Below are 15,280 nucleotides of genomic sequence, written 5' to 3'. Positions count from 1 at the left end.
CAAAACATTTTTAAATCAAAAGTAAAAGTTTGGTTTGACTGAGCTGCTGTGAGGCTGAAAAATATACTCTGAACCAAAGTCCGTTCAGAAAATGGCCGATTTTTGATGAAGCTGTCAATTTAAAAAAAAAAAATCACTAAAAGCCTAAAAGTGCTTTTTCTTCCAGAATAAATGTTGACGTCTTCAGGTGAGCCTTTGGGGGCGTGTCCTGCACGGTGTGCTGGTTTTTGCTCCTCGACTCATAGGAGGGAGAGCTCAGAGCGGGCTGTGATTGGCGGAGAGCCCCGGCAGCTGGCTGCGTCAGCCCCGCCCACCGTCAGTGACGAACGTGAAAACAAAAAAGTTTTTTTTTTTTTTAAACGGCAAAACAGACAAACACCACAGAAGAAGAAACCAACTTCACAAACAGGCGTGATGGCGGCGGCCGGAAGAACCGGAGCTCCGGCACGGAGCTCTCTGTGACATCAGGCCGGTCTGTGAGCGTCTGTCAGCGGGGAGCAGCATGAAGCCGACGCCCGCAGAGTCATGACGGATCCAGCCGGAGTGTCGCAGCGGAGCGGCCGGCTCCTGGCCCCGGGAGGCGGCGGCAGGTCGGCGGAGACCTGGAAGGGACACATCGTCCGTCAGCTGAAGCACCGAGACGTGAGCCAGCACGTGATGTTCCAGGACCTGATCCGCGTCTGTACGACGACCGAGTGCAAGTTTTTCCCTTTTGAAGCCACAAGTCAACGCCGAGCCAAACTCCATTCAAAGATCTGTCAATTTAAGAGTTTACCAAACAAAAGGCTGGGCGTCGTTTCACTGGTCTCTTGAATCACGAACAGAAACAATAATAGGACATTTTTTGAATGGAGTTTGGTGCATTGAAATCCGGACTTTTTGTTGTCGTTAGAAACACGTGCACAAACCAAGCTAGCATGCAAACACGCGTTCAGTCTGGACTCCTGATGGATTGAAGGAGCCGAACTCCGCTGACTAAACCTCCGCTTTCTGACCGTGATCACAATGATGTCAAACTCTCCATTCAAAACCAAAGAAAGAATGAGAAAATGTCAAGTCAAGACTCGTTCAACAAGTCACAACCAAATACCACATACATTATATCAACCAGACTCCGTTTGAAAATCTGCTTATTTCAACATCTTTATGTCATAACTAAAACTTGTTCTAGTATTCAGATATGAATCTCAACCAGCACAAACTAATATCTTTTCAATGGAGTTTGGTTCAGAGAAATCCGTCCTACTAGAAATGCACACACAAAATAAACACAGTTCAACCAAACCATTCAACTTCTCAGTTTAATGTTTTCATCCCTGAAATAAAAACTCCAAAAACAATCAAAGGTTTTCTGAGGGAGGTTTGGTTGGGAGAAATCCTGCCCTTCTTCATATGCAATAAATACATCAATCTAAAAACAAAACAGAAGTTTATTGTTAAGATTCCTGTGAAGTCCGATTTTTTTTAAATGATCCAAAACTCAAAATAAAATCTGAAAAACGGAGAGTTTGGTTCAGAGCAACGTCGCCTGGTGTCACACCTGAAATCACCGCAATTCAAAGTGTTATTGCGGTAGAGACTGTAAAGTATGTTTCAGATGGTGGTGAGCCAAACTCCATTTTAAAATCTACAAGTTTAAATTAACAGTTTGCTGTAAACTGTGAGCCTGAAATCACAGCACCTACAGGAAAATGACGTGTTTTTTTAATGGAGTCTGGCTGGTAACTCCTCACATGAAGTAAGTGTTTGAAATCTGACGATCGGTGAACAGCGACTTCCTTCATGTTGTTGACATTCTTTAGCAGGAAGTTGTCAGAAAGCTGAACCACACTTTGCTCCACTTCCTCTGAAGAGTGACTCATGTGGGACGGATGATGGTTTAACATCTCAGACATCACGCAAATCATTTTCCTGCTCAAAATTCAAACCAGTTTTACCCCAAAGACAAAGAATAAAGTGTGACTCTTTAATAGGTCAAATTTTGAGTGGAGTTTGGTGGAGTAATGTCGGCCTACTCAAAGATCATGTCTAAATAATTTACGTTTCTATGAAATAAAGCCAATAAATCCAGAAAGACACTAAATTAAATTAGAAATGTAACATGAGGATTAAGATTTGAATCTGTCAGATTTTGAATGGAGTTTGGTGGGACTTTGACCTTGAAGCTAACGTTAGCATCTTGATTTAGATCAAAGATCTCTAGTCAGTTTTTAATTGAATTCAATGATTTTTTATTTGCGTTTGTGTTCTTTCAGAATAAAGTCTGCACATTTTTATACGTCATAGTTGTTAACAGTTAATTCTTTATTTTATTTAAGACTTTATTTTGAAATCCAGACTGGTTCTGGTTCCTCTGACTCCCGTTTCTGTTCTCAGACACTCGACTGCTGGAGAAGACCAGTCTGACCAAAGGACTGCTGAGCTGCTCCGCCAGGTGACTCACCTGAGCTCACCTGAGCTCCACCAGCTGACCTCTGACCTCTGACCTGGAGGCGTTTGGGTGTGTGAGAATGCTGAGGTGTGTTTGTTTTGTGTGTCCAGACGTCCCTCCGCCGACGGCAGCAGGTCGCTCTCGTCTCTGCTGCAGCAGAACGAGCAGCTGAAGACGAGGACCGGAGAGGTGAGGACACGCCGCTGTTCTCCTGTTGACCTGCAGGTGGCGCTGACTCAGCAGCAGAGCAGTGAGGGGCGGAGCCACGGCAGGACAGGTTCTCTGAGAGGACGGTTCTCTGTTCCGTGTTTCTGTGGTGGAACCTCGAAACAGGAACATTAAATCTGTAGATAAACTGTCAGTCACAATCACATGACCACTTGACATTCAGGCCCCGCCCCCCTCTGTGTGTCGTTCCAGCTGGCCTATCAGGTGGTGGAGCTGCAGCAGCAGATTAAGATCAAAGAATGTGTTTTGGACAAGCAGCATTCCAGGTGAGAGACACACCTGAACTAGAACCAGAACTAGAACCGGTCCGCTCAGCTGGGAGACGCTGAGCGACGAGGACACGTCTCAGGACACGTCTCAGGACGCGTCTGAGGACACGTCCGAGGACATTATTATTTATTTCCTAGAAATATTCGGTATTAATCAGTCAGAATTCTCTGAAAAACTATTTGAGAAAAAAATCAGATTAATGTGAAACTCATATTTAGATTTTTACCCAAAAATGTTTCAGACATTTTCCCAAATTGTTTTAAGATATACATTTTTTTTTTCACTCCTGATATTCTGGTTATGATTTTCGATAAAAGCTGAAGTGTTTGTCGGAGGTTCGTCTCTGAGACCGTTTGAACTGTCGTCTCCTCAGACTGACGGAGGACGAGCAGCGGCTGGCGGGTGCGTTGGATTCCCGTCAGGAGCTGCAGAAGCAGGTGGAGCAGCGGCAGGAGCAGAACGGGGCGCTGAAGAACGAGTACGACGTCCTGCTGGAGCGGCGGAGACGGGCGGAGACGAGACTCCGCGAGGAGAAGTTGAGAGAGGGACACCTGCTGGAGGACATGATACACCTGAAGCAGCAGGCCGCCGCCCGCATGAACACCCGCAACGAGCGGCGCTCCAGGTACCTGAACACACCTCACACCTGTCCCTCTCACACACACACACACACACACACACACACACACACACACACACACACACACACACACACACACACACACACACACACACACACACACACACACACACACACACCTGTCCCACACACACACACACACACACACACACACCTGTCCCTCACACACACCTGTCCCTCACACACACACACACACACACACACACACACACACACACACACACACACACACACACACACACACACACACACACACACACACTGTCCCTCACACACACACCTGTCACACACACACACACACACACACACACACACACAACACACACACACACACACACACACACACACACACACACACACACACACACACACACACACACACACACACACACACACACTCACACACACCTGTCCCTCACACACACACACCTGTTCAGGACCCTGAAGCAGGTAAATGTTTCACAGTTTGTGATGTTAATGTTTTTTTCAGAGCTCGAGCAGCGAACCTGCAGAAGGAGCTGCAGACTGCTGCCAGGTCAAAGGTCACTTTAGACAGGTGAGATTCTGATGATGTCATCGCACTCTTAATTACCTCCTTTAAAGATGACGATGATGCTGCTGATGATGATGATGATGTGATGATGATGCTGGTGATGATGATGATGATGATGATGATGATGATGATGATGATGATGATGTGATGATGATGATGATGATGCTGATGATGTGATGATGATGCTGGTGATGATGATGATGATGATGATGATGCTGATGATGCTGATGATGATGATGATGTGATGATGATGATGATGATGATGATGATGCTGGTGATGATGCTGATGATGATGATGATGTGATTATGATGATGCTGATGATGATGATGATGATGCTGGTGATGATGATGATGAAGAAGCTGTTTGTTGTAGCTCCAGCGCTCCAACCTCCAGGTCGACGTCTCCGAAGAAGGAGAACGAGGACGCGTCGACAGAGCGGCGGCGTGCTCGGCTGTTCCGGTCAGCGTCGGTGACGTCACCGCGGATCTTCTCCTCCTTCAAGGAGCTGTTCGAGTGAGTCTCCGGGCGGGTTCTCTGGACAACGTCTCGCAGCCGGAGAACGTTTGTTTGTGGAGACGTTCCAGAGAGTGAATGGATGAATGTGTGTATGATGTCAGCAGGAAGAGGCGGGGCCACTCGGTGTGCAGTCTGGAGGAGAATCTGGTTCTTCCTGTCAGGATCTGTGTCTCGGCCAGAGTCCCTGCTAGGGCTCTGCAAGTCCTGGTAACACACACACAGTTAAATCATCCAGCGTTTAACCACAGAGACACTGCAGGACTTAAACCCACCTCCCCCTCCCCACCCCCAGGAGGCCCACGAGCAGGGCATTAACGCGGTGCGGTTCAGCTCCAGCTCCGACCTGCTGGCAACCGGAGGAACCGACCGAGTCATCAAACTGTGGGAAGTCCGAGCAGGTAAACGACCTCAGATCGGCATCTCTATCGTTCAATGTTGTTTGTTGATGTGTTGTGACCTCACTGATGATGTCATCAGGCTCGCTGACTCACAGAGCGACTCTGGACGGCAGCACGGAGGGCATCACCTGCATCGAGTTCGACCCCATGGTGAGTAGAAACCTAAAATACACAGGTTAAAGTAACACTGCGATGTTTTACGGTACGATGTGTTACGGTACGATGTGTTACGGTGCGATGTGTTACGGTACGATGTTTTACGGTACGATGTTTTACGGTGCGATGTGTTACGGTACGATGTTTTACGGTGCGATGTTTTACGGTGCGATGTTTTACGGTGCGATGTTTTACGGTACGATGTTTTACGGTACGATGTTTTACGGTGCGATGTTTTACGGTGCGATGTTTTACGGTGCGATGTTTTACGGTACGATGTTTTACGGTGCGATGTTTTACGGTGCGATGTTTTACGGTACGATGTGTTACGGTACGATGTTTTACGGTGCGATGTTTTACGGTGCGATGTTTTACGGTACGATGTTTTACGGTGCGATGTGTTACGGTACGATGTGTTACGGTACGATGTGTTGAAGTGTGTTTGACAGATGAATGTTTTACAGTGTAATGTTTTACTTTTTGTACGGCGACGTTCGGCTTTCAGGGTTCGAGGATCCTCGCAGCGTCGTACGATAAGTCGGCATTGTTGTGGCGGCTAGATGACTCCGTTCCCAAGGTAACCACGTCAACCCACTGACACCAGCAGCTAAATATCTTCAGTTAAATGATATTAAATCTGTCCGTCCGTCTGTCTGTCTGTCTCTGTCTGTCTCTCTGTCCGTCTGTCCCCCTGTCTCTCTCTCTGTCTGTCTGTCTGTCTCTCTGTCTGTCTGTCTGTCTCTCAGGTGACTCTCACAGGTCACAGGAGGAAGGTAACAGCAGCGAGGTTCAGCAGTTTCCTCCACCAGGTGGTGACAGGAAGTGCGGACCGAACCGTGCGACTGTGGGACCTGCACAGAGCTGCCTGTGAGTCACAGTCCATACTTGCTGCTGATTGGCTGAGCAGGCGTTGGTTAACGTGGAGCGTGTATTTAAAGCAGACTCTGTCCCTGCAGGTGTGCAGTTAGCTGAAGTGGCGTCGTACGTCAGTGACCTGGTCTGTTCAGAGAACTGCATCATCAGCGGACACTACGACTGCAAGATCAGGGTCTGGGACTCCAGGTGAACCTTCACATCACTTCATTTACGTTCAATTCATTCATCACTTCATTTACCTTCACTTCATTTACCACTTCATTTACCTTCACTTCATTCATCACTTCATTTACCTTCACTTCATTCATCACTTCATTTACCTTCATTTCATTCATCACTTCATTTACCTTCACTTCATTTACCTTCACTTCATTCATCACTTCATTTCCCTTCACTTCATTCATCACTTCATTTACCTTCACTTCATTTACCTTCACTTCATTTACCACTTCATTTACCTTCACTTCATTCATCACTTCATTTACCTTCACTTCATTCATCACTTCATTTACCTTCATTTCATTCATCACTTCATTCATCACTTCATTTACCTTCACTTCATTCATCACTTCATTTACGTTCACTTCATTCATCACTTCATTCATCACTTAATTTACCTCCACTTCATTTCCCTTCACTTCATTCATCACTTCATTCATCACCTCATTTCCCTTCACTTCATTCATCACTTCATTTACCTTCACTTCATTTACCTTCACTTCATTCATCACTTCATTTACCTTCACTTCATTCATCACTTCATTTACCTTCACTTCATTTACCACTTCATTTACCTTCTAAGCAAACCGTGTCCCTCCTTCACCACATCACAGCCTCACTTCTTCACTCTTTCACCACTTCACTTCCTTCCTGTCACTCAGTAGAATCTCCTCTGGCTGTAATCTAGAGCCTATGAAGCTTCTCATTTGTTTCCACGGCGACTCCCCATCTCCTTGTTACCTAGCAGCAGCTCAGCTCACAGGACGCAGAGTCTGAACCACCAGATGATTGACAGCTCTGTCCTCCAAACAGTACAAAGTAAATCAAACAGATTGACTTTAGATCAAACTCAGAGTTTAAATATCTGTTAGTGAGTGACATCATGATCATCCTGTTCTCTGATTGGTCGGCACACTCCTGAAAGTTTTGGATGTTTCATTTTACCATCAAATGTTTAAAAAAAAAACGTTTAAGTTAAAACAGAAAAGATTTTTTTTTTTTTTTATCCACTGAGAAAAACACATCAGGAATTTAAAATAAAGTAAGAACCGAACCTAAACAATGGAATGTGTCGGGTCAATAAAGTTGATCAGGTGGTCTCCTGGTGTTCAGAGCGGTGAGCTGCGTTCAGGAACTTCCTGCTCGGGGGAAAGTCACCTCGCTGGACCTCAGCTCGGACCACCGCCAGCTGCTCAGCTGTTGCCGTGACGACTGCCTCCAGCTGGTTGACCTGAGGAGGTGGAGCAACGACCGCATGTGCTTCAGGTAGAACGGATAGACTGTTTGTTATTGATCGACGTATTGATTAATCAATGTATTGATTGGTTGATCGATGTATCGATTGGTTGATTGATGGATATATTGATTGACGGATGTATCGATTGGTTGATTGATGGATATATTGATTGACGGATGTATTGATTAATGGATGTATTGATTGACAGGTGTATTGATTGATGGATGTATTGATTGACAGATGTATTGATTGATGGATGTGTTGATTGACAGATGTATTGATTGTGTTTGTCTCAGAGCTGACGGGTTTAAATGTGGCAGCGACAGCACCAAAGCTGTGATCAGGTGAGTCTGAACATCAATGATATCTTCTAAAGTAAACACTTATTTCATTATTGATTATTTAGTATTCATTCCATAAAATGTGTCGACTGAACAACAGTACGTTTTTTAGGCCTGTTTTAGACCCGTTTTAGGCCTGTTTTAGACCTGTTTTAGACCTGTTTTAGACCCGTTTTAGACCCGTTTTAGACCCGTTTTAGGCCTGTTTTAGGCCTGTTTTAGACCCGTTTTAGGCCTGTTTTAGACCCGTTTTAGACCCGTTTTAGACCCGTTTTAGACCTGTTTTAGACCTGTTTTAGACCCGTTTTAGACCCGTTTTAGGCCTGTTTTAGGCCTGTTTTAGACCTGTTTTAGGCCCGTTTTAGGCCTGTTTTAGACCTGTTTTAGACCTGTTTTAGACCCGTTTTAGGCCCGTTTTAGGCCTGTTTTAGACCCGTTTTAGGCCCGTTTTAGACCTGTTTTTGGCCAGTTTTAGGCCTGTTTTAGACCCGTTTTAGACCTGTTTTAGACCTGTTTTAGGCCTGTTTTAGACCTGTTTTAGACCTGTTTTAGGCCTGTTTTAGATGTTTTAGGCCCGTTTTAGACCCGTTTTAGACCTGTTTTGGCCCGTTTTAGACCTGTTTTAGGCCTGTTTTAGGCCTGTTTTAGACCTGTTTTAGACCCGTTTTAGACCTGTTTTAGACCTGTTCTAGGCCTGTTTTAGACCTGTTTTAGGCCCGTTTTAGGCCCGTTTTAGACCTGTTTTAGGCCCGTTTTAGACCTGTTTGAGGCCTGTTTTAGGCCCGTTTTAGACCCGTTTTAGACCCGTTTTAGAACTGTTTTTGGCCGGTTTTAGGCCTGTTTTAGGCCCGTTTTAGACCTGTTTTAGACCCGTTTTAAACCTGTTTTAGACCCGTTTTAGACCTGTTTTAGGCCTGTTTTAGACCTGTTTTAGGCCCGTTTTAGACCTGTTTTAGACGTGTTTTAGGCCCGTTTTAGACCTGTTTTAGGCCTGTTTTAGGCCCGTTTTAGACCTGTTTTTGGCCGGTTTTAGGCCTGTTTTAGGCCCGTTTAAGACCTGTTTTAGACCCGTTTTAGACCTGTTTTGGCCCGTTTTAGACCTGTTTTAGGCCTGTTTTAGACCTGTTTTAGGCCTGTTTTAGACCTGTTTTAGACCCGTTTTAGACCTGTTTTAGACCTGTTTTAGGCCCGTTTTAGGCCCGTTTTAGACCTGTTTTAGGCCCGTTTTAGACCTGTTTGAGGCCTGTTTTAGGCCCGTTTTAGACCTGTTTTAGACCCGTTTTAGGCCCGTTTTAGAACTGTTTTTGGCCGGTTTTAGGCCTGTTTTAGGCCCGTTTTAGACCTGTTTTAGACCCGTTTTAGACCTGTTTTAGACCCGTTTTAGACCTGTTTTAGGCCTGTTTTAGACCTGTTTTAGGCCCGTTTTAGACCTGTTTTAGGCCTGTTTTAGACCTGTTTTAGGCCCGTTTTAGACCTGTTTTTGGCCGGTTTTAGGCCCGTTTTAGGCCCGTTTAAGACCTGTTTTAGACCCGTTTTAGACCGGTTTTAGACCTGTTTTAGGCCCGTTTTAGACCTGTTTTAGGCCTGTTTTAGACCTGTTTTAGGCCCGTTTTAGGCCTGTTTTAGACCTGTTTTAGACCCGTTTTAGGCCTGTTTTAGACCTGTTTTAGGCCCGTTTTAGGCCTGTTTTAGACCTGTTTTAGACCCGTTTTAGGCCCGTTTTAGGCCTGTTTTAGACCCGTTTTAGGCCCGTTTTAGACCCGTTTTTGGCCAGTTTTAGGCCTGTTTTAGGCCCGTTTTAGACCTGTTTTAGACCCGTTTTAGACCTGTTTTAGACCCGTTTTAGACCTGTTTTAGGCCTGTTTTAGACCTGTTTTAGGCCTGTTTTAGACCTGTTTTAGACCTGTTTTAGGCCTGTTTTAGATCTGTTTTAGGCCCGTTTTAGACCCGTTTTAGACCTGTTTTGGCCCGTTTTAGACCTGTTTTAGGCCTGTTTTAGACCTGTTTTAGACCCGTTTTAGACCTGTTTTAGACCTGTTCTAGGCCTGTTTTAGACCTGTTTTAGGCCCGTTTTAGGCCCGTTTTAGACCTGTTTTAGGCCCGTTTTAGACCTGTTTGAGGCCCGTTTTAGGCCCGTTTTAGACCCGTTTTAGACCTGTTTTTGGCCTGTTTTAGGCCCGTTTTAGACCTGTTTTAGACCCGTTTTAGACCTGTTTTAGGCCTGTTTTAGACCTGTTTTAGGCCCGTTTTAGACCTGTTTTAGACCTGTTTTAGACCTGTTTTAGGCCTGTTTTAGACCTGTTTTAGGCCCGTTTTAGGCCCGTTTTAGACCTGTTTTTGGCCGGTTTTAGGCCTGTTTTAGGCCCGTTTAAGACCTGTTTTAGGCCTGTTTTAGACCTGTTTTAGGCCCGTTTTAGGCCCGTTTTAGACCTGTTTTAGACCCGTTTTAGACCTGTTTTAGACCTGTTTAGACCTGTTTTAGGCCTGTTTTAGGCCCGTTTTTTTGGCCTGTTTTAGACCCTGTTTTAGGCCTGTTTTAGGCCTGTTTTAAGCCTTTTGGCCTGTTTTGGAGACCTGTTTTAGACCTTTTTAGGACCCGTTTTAGACCTGTTTTAGGCCTGTTTTAGACCTGTTTTAGGCCCGTTTTAGGCCCGTTTTAGACCTGTTTTTGGCCGGTTTTAGGCCTGTTTTAGGCCCGTTTAAGACCTGTTTTAGGCCTGTTTTAGACCTGTTTTAGGCCCGTTTTAGGCCCGTTTTAGACCTGTTTTAGACCCGTTTTAGACCTGTTTTAGACCTGTTTAGACCTGTTTTAGGCCTGTTTTAGGCCCGTTTTAGACCTGTTTTTGGCCTGTTTTAGGCCTGTTTTAGGCCTGTTTTAGACCTGTTTTAGGCCTGTTTTAGGCCTGTTTTGGACTATCCTGTTAGTAACTGACTACAAAGAGTCAGAACCAGACAGTAACCGAGGCTGACCACGCTGACTTGAGCCCGTAGGACTGCTGTCGTCTCAGCGACTCCTCTGGGTGAAATAACAATGTTGGCAGAGCTCCCGCTGACACGTCCAATCAAAACACTGAGCGAGATAAAAATAGAGAGGGGGGGGGGACAAGATACTGTGTGGTTCATTTTCTGCAGTTTCCATGACGACAGCAGGACCGGGAAGCTTTGTGTGTGTTCAGCTCTCTGAGTGAAACACTGAATATATAAATGTGTTTCAGTCGGTTCCCTGCTGGTTCCACACAGAACCTGTGATGAGCAGCTGGCAGATGGTCTCTGGAGGACGTTCACGCTTACAGGAACCTTCTGATCTCCTGTTTTAATGTCACAACAGTCAGGATGTGTGTTAACCTGAAAATACGGCAATTTAGGAGTTATTTCATTTTAAAACCCATCAACTCTCCGTTTGTAACGCAGAGTTTCTATAAAATCCTCCACATGTTCTGACCAGACGTTCTCTCTCTGCAGTCCGGACGGCTGCTACCTCGCTGCCGGATCAGCGGACGGCGCCGTTTACATCTGGAACGTCTCCACCGGCAACCTGGAGACCCGCCTACCAGACAAACACAGGTAACAGCCTGAAGATCACTGGATCAACAAAAACATTCAGTTCACTGTAAGGTTCGATAGAAAGATGAAAGGCTGCGCGACGTTTCCCTGAGGGACGCCAGATCATAACTTTCAATTAAAAGTGTATTTTAATGTCTTTGTTTGGTTTAATGGGATAATAAAATTTCCAGATGAACTCCAGGAGTTAAATAAGAATATTTACTTTGTTTTTACTTTGAATAATGTTTACTAAATATTTCTGAATTTTATTTTAATGAAATTAAAAGATCAGAACTCTACATCAAATATATCATAAAATATAAAAAGTAAACATTAATAGAACATAAAATAAAAAACGTGACTAAAACCACACATCAAATTTTGAAATAAACATGAATGACAGAATATGAATTTTAAACAAAATATAAATGAAAAATTACAGAAAATATAAAAATAAACAAAACAAACTATAAATAAAAATCATTAATAAAACATAAAGTATAAATGAAAAGCATAAATCAAATATGACTAAAGCAGCTCTGTGTCGTCAGCGATCGACTGACGGACTGCAGAATAAATCATGTTTCACTGTTTGAGTGTTTCTGTAGATCTCTGAGGTTGAACAGAAGACTCGGGGCCCCACGACGCCCCCTGGAGGGACCGCGCAGAACTAAACGTGTCTCTGTCCCCTCTCAGTTTGTCCATCAGCGCCGTGTCCTGGTCTCTGTCCGGGGAATACGTCGTCAGCGTGGACAAGAGCAGGCGGGCCGTCCTCTGGAGCGACATCTGACGAGGTCCACGACGAGGTCACGTTGTCACGGCAACACCTGCACAACACACTTCGGGTTCATAAAGGGAACTGATCTGAGAGCTGCTGAAGGAACACGCGTCCTTTTTTTTAAGCTATTTATTGACGGGAATAAAAGGGACGTGAAATTTCTGCTTTAATAGAAACGTTAACAAAAGAAATGTTTTTTTAAGCTTTTAAATGTAAAAGAGAAAAGAAAGGAAACCTGCAAACAAACATCCGAGTTTGACACGTATTTTATTAAAAACAGCATCACGACACAGACGTGGTCGACTTAAATCAGATACAAAGCTTTAAAAAAACTGCATAAAAGGTTAAGATTTATATACATAAATCATATCAGCCCACGTGTTCATTTCTCAACTCACTCACAGATTGTCTTTTTGTTTTTTAAATTTGTTTTAAATTACAGAAAAACGACAGAGTCCTGAAACTTTTTTGGGGACTAAAGTCTGGAAACTTTCTAAAGAACTAAAAGTTCCTTCAACCTTTGTCATCACTCAGCTGATGTTTCAATAAGTAACGTGTTTTATTACGTCATCTTCCTAAACACCACAGACTGGATGTTAAAGTGGACGGAGAGCTGCAGAAGTGTCTTCAGCTGCAATCCCAGCGAGTGCCACTAGAGGTCGGCTCCAAAAAGCCTCCGGCTCCATAGACTCCCATTCAACTTCTCTCATCAAATCCAAAGTGAATAAAATGTGTCCATCAGTTATCTCGGTGTTGTTAGCTAAAGTCACTCCTTCTTCTTAGTTTTCTGGAGGTCCATCTGAAAATAATCCCTCATTCATTAGAAAAGAAGATTCAAGAAGACCTGTTTTTGGGGGCGTGTCTGTTTGATTGACAGGCCTGTGGTGCAGTCAGGTTACAGCGATCGGTGGGCGGGACGTAGTATCGTCAGGTTTCCAATCAGATCGGTCAGATCCACCGCTGGCTCCTCCCCCAGCTTGTCCAAATATGGTCACTGACATCACTGATGGTCGATGACATCACTGATGGTCCCTGCTCGGTGAACACTTGAGGAAACCTGGACTTCAGTGTTTCGCTCTGAACTGTTCGAAGGATGAAATCCAGCCGTGTAGATCAGACGTTTGACTCGGTTGTGTTTGGGTCAGTCTTCTTCTGGTCCTGTCGGACCGCTTCGAGCTCTCAACGCTGGATTTACATTTAAAAGGCGTCTCCATTAATCCTCTGTTTGGCCTTTTGGCTTTGAAGAGGGAGGTCAGCAGCTTCAAAGAGAATTGCTGCCAGCTCAGAGAGAGTTCTGAATGATTCTGATTGGTTCTGAATGATTCTGATTGGTTCTGAATGGTTCTGAATGATTCTGAATGATTCTGATTGGTTCTGAATGGTTCTGAATGATTCTGATTGGTTCTGAATGGTTCTGAATGATTCTGAATGGTTCTGAATGGTCACCGCAGGAGGCCGTCGGAAGGGTTAAATGAGGCCTTTAAATACTAGAATATCAGGGATCAGATTCTCTCTTTATATCAAACCCAGATGTCCGAACGGGTCGAAGCGGCGCCAGTTTAAACAGACTGAAACACTTTCTATAGATAAACCTGTCATGTTTATTCATTTAAACTCTCTGTGCTGCAGCGCCCCCTGCTGGGTGGAGTTGCTCATGAACCAAAACAAAAGTCTGGACCTAATAAACACAATTATTACTAATCTCATATGTTTAATAAAAGCATTCCTCTACTCCTATAAATGAACTAATCGTAAAGTCTGATGTGTTTATTTCTGATCTTTGGAGACTGACTCTCTGCTGGAGCCTCTAGTGGACATTCGAGGAACTGCAGCTTCATGTTTCAGCCCTGAAAACCTTTAACGACAGAAACATGACGATGATAGAAATGAAAATATTTCCCAGATGTTGGTGTGATTTTTATCCACAAACATCTGGCTGGTTGTTGTTTTGTTTTTTATTACATTTGATGGCGACACGCAGTGAATGAGCTGCGATGGTGAACTTTCTGCTCTGATGTCACCAAAGTGAACTGATTCTGAACTGGGTCCTGGTTCTGGTCCAACCGGGTCCGAGGAATCCAGGACTCCCTGATATCCGTAGATGAGCGCTTACTTTAGAAATAAAAAAGCTAATTTGTTGTTTTCTTGATCTTTTTGTAAACATGTTTTCTTCGCTCTGATTCTCTGAATATTTCTGATGATTTGCTGTTTGATTGGTGACTTGATGACATTCAGTGAGTTTTATACTCTGAGATCTGAGAGCTTTGTTTTATTGCAAGAAAACCAACTGTTTGTTTGTTTTTGTTTTTTGATTCTCATCTTATTTATTTGGTGAATTTGTGTCGCTCGTTGCTTCTGGGGATTTTAAAAGGGAGTTTATCTGAAGAAACGTTGAAATATATACGGAGACAAACAGCCGATCGACAGATTTACGATGTTTTTAGTCGAATTAACATTCGATTCGGGTTTTAAAAAATGTTTTAATATATTTTTCATGATCAAGACCTCGATATAAACTGAGTGTCACATTTTACACCGTAAAACCATCAGCGCCCCCTGGTGGACGTATTTATCTTTGTTTCCCTCGACTCCAACATCTCCGAGCCTCGAACGTCTCCGAGCCTCGAACCCCCGGTCGGGTAACTTCAGGTGGTTTTCTGTGTTCGAGCTCCTCCTCCTCCTCCTCCTCCTCCTCTCTGCTCCTCTAACGGTGTGTTTTGTGTCAGCGGAGGATGAAAAGTGTTGTTAATGTTTCTAATGTTTACACTCTGCTGTAACTGTCCCAGTCTCTAATAAACTCCTTCTAATGTCCTTCATCCTGTCGTCCTCACTGCTCCGAGGCTTCACGTCAAACTGTCAGATTTTTTAAATACGAGGTGGCGATGACGAGAAGCTTCGGCGCTGCAGGCGGCTTCACACTGAGGTCATTAATGAGGAAACGAGAAGCAGCTGCTGCCTCCGAACCGACCGACCTCTGACCTGCAGACACGGATCACCGAGCCGGAACCGGAGACTGACGAACCACCGGGAGAACTTCACAGACCAGAACCAACAACACACATGAAGAGGTTCTGAGTCTGGACCATCAGCTGC

The 15,280-nt window shown here is 44.4% G+C and overlaps 1 protein-coding gene across 2 annotated transcripts; it reads left to right on the top strand.

The window, feature by feature from the left end:
* Positions 1 to 352: 352 nt before the first annotated feature.
* LOC138636976 (protein Atg16l2-like) lies at positions 353 to 14,998 on the top strand. 2 transcript variants are annotated; one of them, XM_069725382.1, is made up of 17 exons: positions 353 to 682; positions 2,377 to 2,434; positions 2,542 to 2,620; positions 2,852 to 2,925; positions 3,303 to 3,554; positions 4,060 to 4,125; positions 4,496 to 4,636; positions 4,744 to 4,846; positions 4,932 to 5,037; positions 5,117 to 5,187; positions 5,699 to 5,770; positions 5,940 to 6,060; positions 6,150 to 6,255; positions 7,402 to 7,554; positions 7,822 to 7,869; positions 11,329 to 11,430; positions 12,106 to 14,998. In XM_069725382.1, exons 1-17 carry the CDS (start codon positions 526 to 528, stop codon positions 12,197 to 12,199), a joined length of 1,803 nt encoding a protein of 600 aa, XP_069581483.1. In that variant the 5' UTR covers positions 353 to 525; the 3' UTR covers positions 12,200 to 14,998. The 2 variants fall into 2 exon arrangements, with proteins under 2 accessions (XP_069581483.1, XP_069581482.1); XM_069725381.1 differs by having other exon boundaries at positions 354 to 682; positions 4,741 to 4,846.
* Positions 14,999 to 15,280: the final 282 nt, after the last annotated feature.

This window comes from Brachyistius frenatus, unplaced genomic scaffold, assembly GCF_029030835.1.
Source record: "Brachyistius frenatus isolate BFR_SWC_R1_liver_20210118 unplaced genomic scaffold, ASM2903083v1 Contig_420, whole genome shotgun sequence".
Classification (NCBI taxonomy): domain Eukaryota; kingdom Metazoa; phylum Chordata; class Actinopteri; family Embiotocidae; genus Brachyistius; species Brachyistius frenatus.
The sequence above is the reverse complement of the archived record's forward strand: the minus strand, read 5'-3'. Positions and strand labels throughout refer to the sequence as shown.